The following is a 16,843-nucleotide window of genomic DNA, read 5'->3' on the forward strand; positions in this document are numbered from 1 at the left end:
ATGGAGAGGAACTGAGAGGAAGGGGGGTGGAGAGATGACGTCACGAGGCTGAGGTCACATAACCGAGGGGATTATGTGGCACGTCTGTCTGTTTCTTCTGTTCAGGTGCAAACTCCATGAAAGAAGGGAGGGAAGGGGATTTGATCACTGCTGTGACCCCAGTGCTTATCGGCACAGAGCTGGGACACTGTGGACACTCAGTCAATATCCACTGAGAGAACGGATGAGTGAAAGACCAAAGCTGGGAATCAAACCAGGATCTGACTCTACACCTCATGACCTTTGCAGATCAGGCGGAGTCTAGTGCCGGATGCAGGATGCAATAGGGTCCTACCTGTAGGCGCAACAGCTGTGGAACTGGCACCTGTAACGTGAAGACTGACTGTCTTCACGGGTGAATGTTTACCGGGAAGTCCCACATTTAGGGAGCTGTCGGGGGCAGAAGAAGAAGCAGAGCCCCTGCCCCTGAGGAACTTGGCACTTGCTGGGGATTTGAGACACAAGACCAGACAGCAAATGTTGAGTGTCTCAGGAGAGCTTCGGAAGTCAGTACTCCCCCGGGGGCCTCAGGCGCTGAGGAGCTGCGGGTCAGGATGGGCCTGGAGGAGCCTGAGAGCTTGTCATTCGTGGAGATGTCATTCCAGCCACCAGTGGGACAGAATCAGGAAAGATCGGGGAGCAGTGGGGGCACAGAGTCAACCAGAGGGACACACAGGTTTGGGGAGGTTATCAGGCCCAGATGTGGAGGGCCTGGAATTCCATCGCCCAGAGGTCATAAACTCTAAAGTTCCTGAGGGCCACACGGGTAAGATAAACGAGCGACCTGAGTGGTGGGAGCCGTGTGAACTGAAAAGCTGTTCCATGTCCGGGGGGCAGCTCTCTCCCAGATGCAGCCGGTTAGAAAAGAATCTGCTGCTTTGAGGCTGAACTTCTGCTTGTATTTTTTTCCACAAAGTGTAAACATTTGAATTTTTAGGCCAAATACTGATTTGGCTGAATTCAAGTTCACCTTATATTTTCAAACCAAACAGGACACTTCTGAACTAGGACCCAACCTGTGAGGCATACTCGGCCATCTCCGCAGTCAGGCCGTGGTCGGGCTGATGCACAACTTTGAAGGATCCTCCACAGCATCTTTTTTAAGCCCACACACGATTAGGCTTGGCCTAGGAATGTGAGTTACCACTGATGTGAGTTACTGTAGAACCAGTCTTAAGGTGCCAAAAATGGTACGAGTTTCTTTTCTTTGTAAAGCAGCTGTGCAGTGGCTCCACCAGGATGAAGAAGGAAGGATAAATTTTGCCTGATTGTTTTAGTGGTAAATATAAATTTAAGACTTTTTTTCTCATTAGGAGTTCTATACTAAAAAGTCCCAAAGTAGGTTACAAGCCACAGCCAACTCCCCAGTTACCTGGTGATGGTCTGGATGTACCTGGACCTTAAGCAGTTAGGTTTGTGAGAATATTCTCTTCCCAGCAGCCCAAAGGTAGCTTCGAACACACAGCTCCTCCCCGGCCCCTCCAAAAGGCTAGACGTCACACAGACAGGTAAGTGCCCAAATCTTGGCTGAATCATGTTCTAGTTGGGTGATGCTAGGAAGCTGACCTTCTCTGTGTCTCATCTCATAAAGTAAGGATGCGGGTGTGGGGTGGGAGAACAGTGCGTGCAGGCTGTTGTGAGCATTAACAACATTAAATGAAGCGTTACTTATGGGAGAGCATCTGGTTCCCTCTGATCACACTTTGTTCTCCACAAATGTTAACCCCTTCCCCCATTTTCTCAAGGACTTACCTGCGGGGGGCATGGGTGTGGACTGCAGGGCTGCAGGCTCCCTTGGGGCTACGGTTGCAGATCTGTCACCTGTCAGCAGAGACGAAAAGAGGCATCCCAGTAACTAGGACATCCCCTAATCCCAGCTTCAAAAAGACTAAGGTTTGAAAACAGAGCCAGCCTGAAGGTCAAGGTCAAATCTGAATGTCACTTCCTGACTCTGCTCCTACAGAGGCAGAGAGTCCTTGCAGGGATACGGTCAACAACGAGTGTGGCGTCAGGCCTGGGAAGGGGCCAGCCCAGAGCTCAGCCCACGGCGCCCTTCCCCAATTCCCCGCAGAACTAATGCCAACTGACCTGCTGGGGTGGGAGCTGTGGGAAGCATCGCCGGCTCTGTGGTGGGCACGGCTGCTGACAACGCTCGACCTGCAGACGTGAAACACAGAGAGGCCGGTTCACCAAGGCACCACCTCCGCACACGGTGGGAGAGTAAACTCACAACCAGCCCAGAGCCGGTGCTGGACCCAGGTCTGTCCTGTTGGGGTTTCGGTCTGCTCCCTTCCAACACTGGCTGTCAGACCGCGCTGCGGGTGGAAGTTCCTGCTACTCTGAGGATACGCCCTTGGCTCGGCCACTCCAGCTCTCCAAGTGTTGCCCACTAAACCAACTGTGGATTTTTTCCTCTTTTTAAGAGCAATCTAAATGTGTTTTACCATAGGGACATGCAGTCAATTAAACGGCCAAACGTTCTGGTTTCCAGCTAGATCTTTGGTGGCTTTATCTGGGCTCTGAGTAGCCTAAGCCACGTGAGTCTCCATAGGGCATTAAGGCAGCCCTGTTTTCATCTCATGAACTCGTAAAACGGCAATCAAGTATTGTATTGTTTCCTTTGAAAAAAAAAAAAGCTTTATCCAGGTATAACTGATACACAAAGAACTGCAAATATTTAATGTGTGCAATTTGTTGAGTTTGGACGTGTGCAAACACCTGTGACGTCACCACCACCGCCATTGTGGTAACGGACATCCAACTCCACCCACAGTTTCTTTGTGTCCCTCCTCCCCTCTTTCTTTGGTGAGGACACTTAACATGAGATCTAGCCTCTTAAAATCTGAAGTGCCCAGTATCGGATTGTTAACTGCAGGCACTGTGCTGTTCAGCAGATTTCTAGAACTTGTTCATCCGGTATAACTGAAACTTTATATCAGTTGAACCCCTTCCCATTTCCCCCTCCCCTCAGCCCTGGAAACCACCCTTCTATCCTCTGGTTCTATGAGCTTGACTATTTTAGAGGTCTCATATAAGTGGGATCACGCAGTATTTATCTTGTATGTCTGGCTTATTTCACATAGAATAATTCCTCTAGGTTCATCCATGTTGTTACAAATGGCAGGGTTTTCTTCGTTTTTTAAAGTCTGAATAATATTCCATTACATGTATATACCACATGTTCTTTATCCAGTCGTTTGTCAATGGACATTTGAGTTGTTTCCCTAACTTGGCTGTTGTAAATACCACTGCAATGAACACTGCAGATACCTCTTCAAGATCCTAATTTTAATTCTTTGGGACGTACAATTAGAAGCTTGACTGCTGAACCATATGGTAGTTCTAGTTTTAATTTTTTTGATAAATCTTCACATTGGTTTCCATAGTGGCTGCACCATTTTATCTTTCCAACAACAGGACACAAGATTCTGATTTCTTCACACTCTCACCAACACTTGTTACCTTTTTTATTACTATTAATTTTAATTTTAATAGATATGAGGTGATATCTCATTGTAGTTTTAATTTGCATTTGCCTGATAATTAATGATATTGAGCATCTTTTCATATACCTGTTGCCATTTGTATGTCTTCTTTGGAGAGATGTCTGTTCAAGTCCTTTGTCTATTTATTGGGTTATTTTATTTTATTTCATTTTATTTTATTTTGCTGTTGAGTTGTAGAAGTTCCTTAGTTTGGAAGTTAACCCTTTATTAGGTAGATGGCTTGCAAATATTTTCTCCCATTCCATAGGCTGCATTTTCATTCTGTTATTTGTTCCTTTTGCTGTGCAGAAGCTCTTCAGTTTTGACGTAGTCCCATTTACCTGTTTTTGTTTGTGTTGCCTGTGTTTTTGGTGTCACAAGAAATTATTATCACAAGTAACGTGAAAAAGACTTTCCCCTATGTTTTCTTGTAAGAATTTTACAGTTTCAGGTCTATGTTTAAGTCCTTAATATATTTTGAGTTAATTTTTGTATGTGGTATAAGGCAGGAGTCCAATTTCATTTTTAGGCATGTGGATATTCCATTCTCCTAACACCATTTGTTGAAGAGACTACCCTTTCTCCATTTGTGTGCTGGCACCCTTGTCAAAGGTCATTTGACCATTTACGTGTGGCTTTATTTCTGGGTCCTCTATTCTGTTTCTTTGGTCTACAGGCCTGCTTTTATGCTAGTATCATATTGTTTTAATTATTGTGGCTTTATAATATATTTTGAAATCAGGATGTATGATGCCTCCAGCTTTGTTCTTCTTTCTCAAGACTGCTTTGGCTATTTGGGCCTTTAATGGTACCACAGGAATTTTAGGATTGTTGGTTCTGTTTCTGTAAAAAATGCCACTGGGATTTTGAGGGGGATAGCACTAAACCTGTAGGTTGCTCTGGGTAGTGTGGACATTTTAACAGTATCAAGTCTTCCAAACCATGGACATGGGATGTCTAATTCATTTGCGCCTAATTTGACTTCTTTCAACAGTGTTTTGTAGTTTTCAACATACAAGTCTTTCACCAACCTCGTTAAGTTTACTCCTAAGTTTTTTATTTCTTCTGACGCTATTGTAAATGGGATTTTTAAAAAATAACCTGTTTGGTATTTTTTTGTTAGTGTAAAGAAATGCAACTGATTTTTGTACACTGATTTTGTGTCCTGCGACTTTACTGAATTTGCTTTTTAGTTCTAGCATTTCCCCCTACCCCGGGTGGTGTGTTCAGGGTTTTCTACATAAAGGACCATGTAATCTGCAAACAGGCAATTTTACATCCTCCTTTCCCATTTGGATTGCTTTTGCCTTTTCCTTCCTGCCTATTTTCTCTGGCAAGGATTTCCAGTATTATGTTGAATAGAACTGGCAAGAGTGAGCATCCTTGCTTGTTCCTGGTCTTAGAGAACAAGCCTTCAAATTCTCACCACTGAGTATGATGCTAGCTGTGGGCTTGTCATATACAGCCTTAATTACATTGAGGTACATTCCCTCAATACCTAGTTGGAGTGTTTTTATCATGAAAGGATGTTGAATTTTGTCAATTGCTTTTTCTGCATCTATTCAGATGATCGCATGATGCTTTATCTTTAATTTTATCAACCTGGTATATCACATTCATTGATTTGCATACGGTGAACCAGCCTTGCATCCCAAGGAAAAATTCCACTAGATTATGGTATATGGCTACTGTGGAGTGTACTTAACTCTGTATGTGGCACATAGAAGATGCTCAGAAAACACTAAGCACAACACTGGCCAAGTCACAGAGAGGCATTACCTGCTGGCCTGAGTGTGGAGTGAAGGTTAGGAGGACCTGTTGTGGGTACAGTAGCTGACAGTCCATCACCTGTAAACAGGTACAAACAGGAACGTTGCTTGTGATCAGGAGCCTCCCAACCCCATGGAGGAAAGGAAAATGTTTGCAACGAGAACATTCTGAAAAGTCAGACTCAGCTGTAACATCTGGTCTCCCATTGGTTTCCCCTGACAAAGTTTTAGGCAGGGAAGACCTCCCCTCCCACTATCTTTTGTCATTTTGTCTCTAAGATGAGGTTTTGGAATGCTCCCTGTGGTCCGGAGATTTGAGCTCACTGAATGCCCATGAGTCCATCCTGGGATCTCTCTGCTGCCATCTCTTCTTTCCCTTTTAGGAAACAACCAGCTTTTGCAATCTTGGAGATGTGGACTTTTCAGGCTCTCCCTAGTCATTTGGCAAATTTACCTAGACTATGTGTTACCTAACAACGCAAGACATATGCAGCATCCCTGAGCAGCTCTCGGTCCTCATTTGCCTCCTAAAATATCAATCCAAGCAAATGATCTCTCTGCCGTCTCATTCTGGGGTCAGGTGAACCAAAGCAGTGTTAAAAATGTCAAAAAGCCATTAACCCTGCAAACTGGACTTTTAGTGTAGAGAACTGATTTGTGGTTTAGTTTTTCAGTTGGTGCTGACAGAGTTGGCCGTAACTTTCAATGATGACCTGCCTGAGCCGTGGCTGCTGCGGGGGCGGGGTGGGGTGGATGGGGATTCAGGTGTGGGAGGACTGGTGCCCACACAGGTGTCCCGGCACTGGGAGCGCCGCTGCCTCCTCATCCTCGTAGGCTCTGTGAACATCAACTTGAGGGAGCCCACCCCACTACCAGCTACCTGATGGGTGTACAAATACACTGCTTTTTATAATGCTTTCAAACTCTTTGAATCCTTTTCAGATTGATGAATTAACAACAGATTGAACTCCTGAATCAGTGGGATACAATCTGGATTTCTAGAAGTAACACCAACAGGGAAAGAAACACTCAAAATCTTAGCTGATGAATGAGCATCTCATGTTGAGAAATGTCCTGCCCTCTTCTATTCTTATCAGCAGTCCTTGCACAGCAAAGAGGAACTGGGTATCTACTATCCCTTAAATATCCTTACAACAGTACAGACTGAGAAAGTGTCTTCTAGAGGGTGACTGGAACCGAAAGCAAATGTAGGAAGCAGGGAGGATCTTACCTGTGGGCATGTACACTGAGGAAGTGGCTTCTGACCCTGGGGCAGGAGTGGGGGCCGGAGGGTCGTCAGCACCTGAGGGTGAAAGATATCAGCAGACTTCTTATAATAAGGCTTATGGTACAAGGCTTATTCAATAAACTGCTTAACAACTGGTGGGAACAGGGACTGACGTTTCCTGAAGGGGCATACAAGCAGCAACTTCCTGGGAGAGGACAGCCCCTCACCTGCAGAGATGACGCCGGCGTCCTCTAGGTGCCTGCAGTCGTGCCCAGCCTCACCCCTGTGCCCGCACTGCCCCAGGTGGCTCTCGCTACCCGCACACTGCACATCGTCCAGCACTATCTTCCCAGAGCCTGCACCAAAGTGGGCCGCCAGGGGGGCTGCCACGGCCTGGCCACACTGCAGCTGGCGGCACACAACACTGGCCTCGGCCAGGTCCCAGAGGTCATCACACACAGTCCCCCACGTGCCCTGGACGAGCACCTCCATGCGGCCTGAGCACTGTCCCGGGCCATCCACCAGCCTCACGGCCACCCAGCCTCCTGGCAAGGCACAAGAAGAGAAATGGGGGACTGGCCTTCCCATCTTTGGAAGGTTTCCTTCATCTTTTTAAGTCCTTCATTGGTTATATCCCCATTTTACGAACATACAAGATCACACAGGCTTCATGTCCCCACACAGTGAGAACAGGCAGAATAATCTTCAGTTTCAAGTCTCTTCAGTGAGACTTTATCTCCCCTTCCAAAAGGTGAAACTCTTTCAGGAACTCCCAGAATTCCTAGGTTCTCCTAACAAGCAGCTCTGTTATTCCCCTACCATGGACAGGGACAGAAACACGAGATGTCAGTATCTCTAATGAAACAAGAAACCAGACCATCCATAGGCAGATCACAGCTGAACAGGCCCCATGTCATCCAGAACCATATGAGTCTTAGAGCAACTAGCTCTCTTTGGTCCCATAAGTCTTAATGCCTTTACTATGTAAAGGAGACTGAGGACCAGAACTAGCATCTGCTGCTTGGGGGTTTAGTGCCACTAGCTTAACCGTTTCTCTTACTCTTTACAGCAACCCCATGGGGTAGGGGATGGGTTCCCATTTTACAGATGAAGAAACTGAGACTCAGAAAGGTCAAGAAAATCACTCTGAATCCCACAGCTTGTGACTGGGCTATCTCCCACTTAACTCTGCCTATGGTTTCCCTCCAACCTGGAGAAAGGCCCCTCTCCACGCTCCCCATTAGCCTTTAATTTCTCAGGAACTGCTCCCATACCTGCAAGTGGATGTGCCAAGCCGTCAGGGGCTGCGGCCAGAGAAGGCTCTGAGAAGGAACAACAAAGCTAGGTCACCATCCATCCGTAAAGTGAAAAGAATAAAGTAGATGCGCTGCTGGAAGGACTCGTTAAAAGACCCTACTGACGCCTTTTGTTTTCTTTTGATTCATCTGAGTCAGTTATTATCACCATCAAACAAGACTGTTTAATTTTTCCCTCCTCTATTATATGTTCATGGAAAACATATCCTTAAATCTTTGGCTCAGTAGAAGTAAAGCTTTAAAAAATAGAAGGCAAATTTAAGAACATCGTATTTAAGAAAACCTAAAGGAAATGAAGGCAGTCTTTACAAATTAGTAACACTGTATGCTATCATTCATTCAAAATGATGTATTCAACGCAAAGGAAGTGCCTGCATTTTAAAGGCTTTATAGCTCAGTCAGAGGCTAGAATGAGTGCACAACTAACTGAATGGAAGTGGATGATGAGGGACGTCAACAGAGAGGATGCAAATACAGAGGCTACGTCTCCTATGGAGACCAGAGGATGCTACCTGGAGAAGTGGAGCAGTAAGCTGCGGCAGGACTTCAGCAGGTGGAGGAGGAGGGGAGAGCTCGTTTCAGGCACGGGTACTGGATGATAGCCACTTTGAATTTACACACGCAAGGAGATAAGGGTCTAAGTATTTTAATCGGATTAGAATATCATGGTGGCATATGCATTAATCCCAAACACCTGGATTTCACATTTTCCTTACTCATATTAGGCAGGAAACTTCCCAACAGATGGTACGTGAAGAAAAGGGGATTTGGGTCAAGTGTATTTTATAAGCGTGGCATCCCATGACTTCCCGTAGGGATTTCATAGAGTTAAGTGAATATTAAGGCTCCTAGACATCCTGTAGTAAAGAAACTTGTTTAATTTATTTAATGTAATGTTTCCTAAATTCGTGGGACACAGAATCTGTGCGTGTGATTCATCTTAACACCTCACTGAACAAGTGGTTCTGGGAGCACAGTCTGAGAAACATCTTTATCTGACTACCTCAAAGATCCTGATAGGAGCTGGAAACTCCTAGCAATGTTTGTTATTAAATTCCCATTTTTGTTCTTATTTCTAGAAATATGAAGTAACTTGTAAACTTGGATAAATACATAGAATATATGGTTTCGATGTAAACTCAAAAAAGCTGCATTTTTCATACCTATTGGTGTTTGTTCTTCCTCAGAGGTGATGGGTGCAATTGTTAGTTCAGCAGCTGCAGTGAAAAGAAAACAGCCATTAGTGATTAATGTACGAAACATATCAATAGAAACACTAAAGCTGAGTGGCGGGAGTGCTGCCTGCCCTCCAGACCCATCCCTGGTATCTCTCTGTGAATTACAAGAAGTCAGTTCTAAAGGGCTTAGTGCATTTCCAGCCTAAAGATGCGATTGCTCTAGCCTTGGGTCTAACTCATATTCCACCACATTTTATGTACAGATGAACATCAGTTTCCTGATCTATTAAATTAGAAATGAGATCTGATAACAGATAGGATGAGGTTTATAAACTAAGAAGTAAATAAATTTAAAAAGTTATGATAATATTTCCAATTCAATAAATATTTGATTATTTTGGGAAAAATTAACTCACTAGCGACAAAAATACTGAAATAGAAAAACTTAAAAATAACTTTTACAATAATATCAAAAATCATGGAATTCTTATGGACAAGTCTGATAAGTATGTGTAAAATCTTTACATGGAAAAATGCAAAATATTGATGAGATTAAAATAAAGACCTATGTAAATGAAGTGATACACTGTGTTGATGAATCAGGAGACTCAATCCTGTTAAGATGCTGATTTTCCCCAAATTTATAGACTCAATCCAAATTAAAAATCCTAGCAGACTTTTTTTGGTAGAAATTGACAAGTTGATTCTAAAATTTTATATCTCTGAAAGCAAAAAACCTAGGTTAGCCAACACGATTTTGTAAAAGAAGGAAAAAGAACAAAGTTGGAGCAATCACATTACCTGATTTCAAGACTTACTCTAAAAGCTACAGTAATCAAGACAACGTGTTATAGGCATAATAGCAGCCTTATAAATCAGTGGAACAAAAGAAGGACTTTAGAAATAGACCATGTATTAATGGCCATTCTGTTTTTGACAAAAGTGTCTGAGTATTTCAGTGAAGTTAAAAAGGTCTTTTCAACAAACGGCATTGGCATGATTAGATGTTCATATGAAAAAAAAATCCTTTGAATCATACCTTAACCATGATAAAAACAATCGACAAAAATGGATCACAGAGCTAAATGAAAAACCTGAAACTATGAAACTTCTAGAGCAAAACAGGAGAAAATCTGTGAGACCTTTGGTTAAATGAAGATTTCTTAGATAAAACACAGAAGCACAATTCATTTAAGAAAACACTTTGGTAAATTGGACTCATTAAAATTTAAATTTTCTGTTCTTCAAAAAATACTAAGAAAATGAAAAGCTAGGTCATAGACTGAGAAAAAAATATTTTCAAAACATGTATCTGAGAAAATATTTGTTCCCAGAATATATAAAGATTCATCTTAGAACACAATTAAGACAAACAACTCAGTTTATAAAAAAAAAAAAGAAGAATAAAATGAAAGAATAAAAGATCTGAACTGATACTTCACCAAAGAAAAGATCCAAATAAGCACATGAAAATGTCCTCAGTATCTTTAATCACTAAGGAAAGGCAAATTAAAACTACAGAGACATCACTACCTCATTATAGTGGAGAGACTATAATGACCAAACAAAACCCAGGAAATCCAAACTGTTGACAAGGACATGGAGCAACTGTAACTCTTAAGTGTTGCTGATGGGCATGACTAATGGTACAGTTACTTTGGAAAATAGTTTGCAACTTGCATGTGAATGTCTTTAGCAGCTTAATTAACAACAGTAAGAAACTGAAATAATATCCATGAAATGGTAAGTGAATAAATAGATTCTGGTACATCCCTGCAGTGGAACACTACTCAGCAATAAAAAAAAAAAGACAGATGTGTTGGGGGGAGGGTATAGCTCAGTGGTAGAGCATGTGCCTAGCATGCATGAGGTTCTGGGTTTGATCCCCAGTATCTCCGTTAAATAAACAAACAAACAAACAAACCTAATTACCTCCGTCCCGCCCCCCCCCCCAAAAGGATGGATGTCTGATACATGGAACTAAATGGATGAGTCTCAAAAGCATTATGCTAAGAAAGGAAATCTAACACAAAATGCTGCATATTGTTTTAATACATTATACAATATTCTGGAAAAGGCAAACCTATAGGAACAGAAGTCGTATCTGTGGTTGCCAGGATCTGGGGTCAAGAGGGGGAATCGACTACAAAGGAGCACAAGAGAACTCTTTAGAGTGACAGAAATGTTCTATATCTTAATGGTGGTAATGGTTACAGTTGTGTAACCATTTATCAAATTTCTTTGAACTACATGATGATTTTTACTGTAGATAAATAAAGCTCCTGAATGTGACCCTGCTGCCCCCCACATGCCTTGCCCCTCTTCAAACCCTCCAGCAACTCCAGGTTCTTTATACGGGGGCTCAGCAGTACAAAAATAAGTCACTGAAGAATGGGGCTAAAGTTTTAAGAACCGTAGTATTCATTGTGGGTGCTGATTATCTTGGATGACCGCACGGAAGACACTCTATAACCTAGTGACGTGACCATCCGTGCACCTCCCATCTGCACCATCTGGATGGTGAGGCTTTGTATCTACAGGACTAGTGATGAAATCGCTGCCCCACCTGATATGACGGTCGGTAACTTGTCATCTTCGGCTGAGACTGAAAAAATAAAAATACTTGTTAGAAATTGGCTTCTTTAGTTTGCTCCCATGTGAAACACCAACACTTCCTTCTGAGGAGCAATATTAGTACAAAGAGGGGCTGCTGTTGTTTTCCAGAGGGATGCTTGTCTCGTGAGCAGAGGGATCTGCCTCCACCATGCACTCTGCACTGTCTAGCAGGACTGTTCTTAACCAAGACCAAAGCTGCCCCAGCAGGGGTCAAACAGCCTGTCCACACATGCACTGCCTGCGTGTTCATTTACTGATTCAAAGAACTTTCCCTGGGTGCCTGTAATGTGCCCAGCACTGCGGGAGGTGCTAGAGATACAGTGAAGAGAAACACAGATAAAACCCTTGTCTTCTGGAGCTAAGAATCTGGCTCTGAAGGTGATACTGGGCATCACATTGTCCCTAGATCCCTGCGTAGTGAATTCTCCCCGGCCCTGAGCAGCAACTCATCCTTCCAATGGGCTAAAATGCTGTTAAATGGCGCATACGATGTATCACACCCATCTTCCATTGTTTTAACTCACAGCTCAATGACGTACCCGATGACGTGGCTGGGTGGCTAACATCTTCCGGGTGGGTGGAAGTTGAAAGAGCTGATGGGGAAAACACAGTATCAGGGAAGCGACTCTGATATTCAATACTGAGGGAAGAGGACTTGTTTCACCTGTTTCACATTTCCACGAGAAGAAGTTCAGGTAGCTTTATACAAGTTCATTCAACATAAACATTTAAAAAGGAACCAGCGGCCTTGAAAACATTATGCCAGACACAAAAGGCCACATGTGGTATGATTCCATTTACATGAAATGTCCAGAATAGGTACATTTATAGAGCCAGAGAGCAAGCTGGTGACTGCCAGTCGCTGGGGGAGACAAAATGACTATTAGCAAAGCACAGAGATGCTGCACCTCTTCCCGAGCGGCACAGCCAAGGAGCAAACCCCTGCCCCGGAATGGGGCTGCCCCATGGGCCTGCCGCGAGGCCCGGACACCCACGGCCCGTGTCTGTGCCTCTGCTGAGCACTTTACTCTAACTCACTGATTGAATCCTCATGCCAGCTCCTTGAAATACATAGCTATCAGCCCAGTTTTCAGATAAAGAAACTGAAGCACAGAGAGGTAAAGACACCCCGTGGGGGTCACACAGGGGAAAAAAACAGAAGGTAGGAGGGAGGGGCTCTCAATCCAGCAGACCAGAAACTGGCCCCAAGCACTGTCCTGTCCAGTGCATGGGACACGCCGCTCAGGTTTCAGAAGGATCCTTAAGTCACTTAGACATGAGATCTAAGAATTGAATGTGTTCCCTCTCTTTTTTCTGACCATTTGGAAGTGGACACACATGTGCAAACTGGGATCAGCGGAGCAGTATTCATTTATTCAAGCACTTACATATTTCCTTCTTTTATGATCATTGAACGCCCACCAGACAGCTGACATTGTTCTCAACACACAGACACTGTGTGTGTGTGTGTGTGTGTGTGTGTGTGTGTGTGTGTATGTGTGTTTGGATTAGTGGAGTTGGGGACAATGTCAAAGATGAGAAAGATATGGGTTCTCCTCCAAGAAGCTGACGATGTCATAGAGAAACAAGCAGCCACACACACAATGTACCGGAAAGGAAAGGAACCAAACATGAGGACACGGAGAGATCCTGGCACCTAGAGAGGGAATAGCTGTCACCAACTTGGGCTGGGAGGGCTGGGCGAGGCACTCTGGGGGCTGAGGCTGGTGCTTTAATGGGTGCCCTACAGGCCACGGGACATGGGGTTTAGGAGAAGTCAGTGCAGGAGGAAGGAAATAAACTCAGGCCAGGCTCAGAGATTAGCTCAGCTTTTCACTCCCAGCTTCCCTCATCTCAGGACATGGATCCTGTTTCTGAACAGGCCACACGTCGAGTCATCTTTTCAGCAGTTAACAAGATTTTGATGTGGTTTAGAGAGAGGAAATAGTTCAGAGAATAAGCTCCAGGCCTCTGAAGTCAGATTTCTTGTGTTTTCCTTCCACTGACCTTGGGGACACGATTTAACCTATCTGAGTATGAGTTTCCCTGTTCAGAAAGTGGGGGTTATCGAAGTTTCCTCATCTGGCTGTTGGGAGGATGAGATAAGAAAATCCACGGAGGCAGTCGGGACTGACAGGGAGAAAGGCAGTGCCGTCCACCAGAAACAGAGCATGAGCCTCGGCGGTCACTTAAGTATTTCTGGTAGCTACGTTTGAAAAGGTAGAAAGAAACAGGTGAAATTAATTTCAGTAGTAGATCTTATTTAATCCACTATCTCCAATAATATTATCAACATGTACTCAATACAAATAATGTTAATGAAGCAATTTTCCATTCTTCCTATGGGACCAAGTCTTTGAAAGATCTGGGGTGTATCGGACACACACAGCAGGTCTGCTGAGCCACACGGACACGCAGGTGGTGTGAGGGCTCACTGAGGGCGTCACCAGTGCTGTCAGAACACGGATCATACGCTGGGACAGCTGAAAAGTCAGGCTTTACAGGCGATGGAGTGAGGACAACACTGACCAGCACAAGGACAAGACACAATGGCCCGTAACGGTGACTACTGCTCACCACCAACCACTAGGAAGAGGCGACCCTTCCTCCTGGGACTCAGGAAAATAATGAAATCTTTCCACGGTCGGCACCCCCAAGACATCAGGCCAGATGCTCTGATTTATTTCTTAAATTCAAAAGACAGGAGGTGACTCTTTAGTAATCTCCCCTTCTCTCTTTCTCAAGCGCGCGCATACACACACACACACACACACACGCAGACAGACACACAATTCTACCTCTTTTCCTCCTGCTCTCTGCATTTGGGAAGATGTGAAGTGCGGAATCTTGCTTTGTGATGTTCTCTGACAGTAAAACGACAGATCATCACACAGAAAGTGGAGCTGCACGGTATGAACTCCAGACCCTCACAGGCTTCTCTTGAGCCTGTCTCAGAGGGAACATCAGAAGTGTCCAGTGATGGTGGCACAGCCACCAACTACCACGACAGTGCAACGCAGGAGCTGCGATAAATTGGGTAATTGTGGTGGGGGTCCCAGGAAGGGGTCCCGGAAAGGGGGTCCTACCTGATGACGTTAGAGGCATCAGCAGAGTCGAGGCGGCAGGCAGAACTGTGATAAAGAAACACTGGTTAATGGTAAGTAACTGCTCCCAGTGATGGGAGACAGGTGTGGCCAGCCAGGGGCCCCCTGTGAGCTCACAAGATGTAATCTGCCTCCACTCTGGAGTGACCTCTGCGAGGTGACAGACACACTAGCTCATCTCTGAGTCACTGATTCTAGGGCCTGTCAGACCCAACCATCCCTGTCCTCTCTCTCCCAGACTCGATGTCCACCTGCAGGTGTCTGGTGTTTGCTGACACTAATTACATGTTTTGAGTCTTAATAAATATTCTCTGTTAAGAGTTGACTTGGTGGTCTGGACCATCAGGACCCCCTGGTATTTTCAACTCACTTGTTCTGCTTATTTTGTTTCTCCATCTGTTTTATTACTGGCCTGTCTCTGAGTCGGAGGTGCTGCCCTAGCAGGAAACCACCCCACGGCCCCACAGTGTCCCATGTTCTCTCCAGCTCTCCCGACACGACTCCATGCTGCACCAGACCACGGAAATCACTCAATGATATCCATAAGAAATGTCCAGTGGGTGAACGGCCATTGCTTATCTCTTTGCACTAACTTGGGTAGATGCCTGCCCTCTTCTGTCACACTTTTATTCTCTCAGCTTGCTGTCTGGGTCACCATGTTTCAGTGTATGTCCTGAGTCATGTGTCCATTTCTGAGCCACTGGGCAGTAGCAGCTGCAGAACTATACTTCATAAGTAAGTGTGAGAGTCAGAATACTGTTCCTGAAAAAACGCCCACGTCCTAATCCCCAGAACCTATGAATATAGTACATTACGTGGCAAAGGGGAACTAAGGCTACAGATGGAATTAAGGTTGCTAATCAGCTGCTAAGGTAGAGACATTATCCTGGATTATAGATGGCCCTGATGTAATCACAAGTGTATTTAAAAGTGGAAACAGAAGGCAGAAGAGAGTCAGAAAGAAATTTTGAAGACACTACACTGGTGGCTTTGAACACAGAGAGAGAAGGCCATAAGCTAAAGAATGCTGGTGGCCTTTAGACAGGTAAAGGGAAGGAAATGGATCCTCCAGTAGAGCCACCAGAATGAACACAGCCTGGCTGACCCCTGGGTTTTAGCTCGTGAGGCTCATTTTTTGACTGCTGACTTTGAGTCACTAAGTTTATGACAATTTGTTACAGCAGCAACAAGAAACTCATACAATAAGCAAATATTCCATGAGATCAAATGACACTTCTTCCAAAGAAAATTTGAAACTTGTCATTTATAAAAACTGAGACATTTTGAACACTCTCAGAGCAACAGCCAACATGAAGCTTAAAAACAATGATAAAATCGCTATGTTCAAAATAGTTTCCAGTATTTTTTCAAAACAATGGCATTATTATCTCTCTTTATTTTGGAAGTTAGTGAATCGACTGGGGCAACACCCTGACAATCACTCCACACAAACTCCATTATGAGGGGCAGGTTACAATGAGGCGCTCAGCAAAACACCGCATCTCTTCCACGCATTTCTCTCCTGTATTTGGACAGGTAATCAGAACTGTGCCAGGGAAGACAGCACAAAAATGTTCTCTTACCTGACAATACGGTTGCTGAATTTCCATCACCTATTAGGTATAAACAAATGGAAATATTTCTTATTCAATTAAATGCAATAACCTTCATCTCACCTACCTGTTGATTTTTACCAAATCTATAACATGACAAGTCAAAAACAGGAAATGCGAAATATAGTGAACTCCTGGTGAAATACAGTCCCTTGGGCATAACAGGCTCTTGGAAGGATTTGCTGACTTGATTGATTTGCAGGGACCTAGAGGTAACAGCTTTAACCTGTGGTACTGGCTCCACGGAACGCTACCCACAGAGCAGGCCAGTCACCACTGGTGTTCAGCCTGTCCGGCACGGTGGCTCCCAACTGAAAACAAGGCAGGATGACCATGGCAGGTCCACATTGGAGCTGTCTTCTCAGCCCATGTCTCCCTCAGGGTCCACTGGCCATTATACCTTCTTCCTGAACTTTCAGGAACGTTTCTATGAATCTGCTATATATAAATATATATCTGGGACAGATTTCAAATTACTGGTAGTAAAATATATGT

At 44.3% G+C, this 16,843-nt stretch overlaps 1 protein-coding gene across 5 annotated transcripts in view; it reads right to left on the reverse strand.

The window, feature by feature from the left end:
- LOC105075941 (scavenger receptor cysteine-rich domain-containing protein DMBT1) overlaps window positions 1-16,843 on the reverse strand; it is a 76,037-nt gene that overhangs the window by 37,920 nt on the left and 21,274 nt on the right. For 3 of the 5 annotated variants that reach the window (XM_074373498.1, XM_074373495.1, XM_074373494.1), the window contains 10 exons: window positions 16,319-16,348; window positions 14,718-14,762; window positions 12,156-12,224; window positions 11,582-11,620; window positions 9,001-9,054; window positions 7,796-7,843; window positions 6,525-6,596; window positions 5,304-5,372; window positions 2,128-2,196; window positions 1,792-1,860 (listed from right to left, as the gene is read on the reverse strand). In XM_074373498.1, coding sequence (XP_074229599.1) covers window positions 1,792-1,860; window positions 2,128-2,196; window positions 5,304-5,372; window positions 6,525-6,596; window positions 7,796-7,843; window positions 9,001-9,054; window positions 11,582-11,620; window positions 12,156-12,224; window positions 14,718-14,762; window positions 16,319-16,348 — 564 coding nt within the window. The remainder of the gene's footprint in view (window positions 1-1,791; window positions 1,861-2,127; window positions 2,197-5,303; window positions 5,373-6,524; window positions 6,597-7,795; window positions 7,844-9,000; window positions 9,055-11,581; window positions 11,621-12,155; window positions 12,225-14,717; window positions 14,763-16,318; window positions 16,349-16,843) is intronic. The other 2 variants (XM_074373496.1, XM_074373497.1) reach the window with 2 other exon arrangements.

The sequence above is a fragment of the Camelus bactrianus genome, chromosome 11 (assembly GCF_048773025.1).
Source record: "Camelus bactrianus isolate YW-2024 breed Bactrian camel chromosome 11, ASM4877302v1, whole genome shotgun sequence".
Taxonomy (NCBI): Eukaryota; Metazoa; Chordata; class Mammalia; order Artiodactyla; family Camelidae; genus Camelus; species Camelus bactrianus.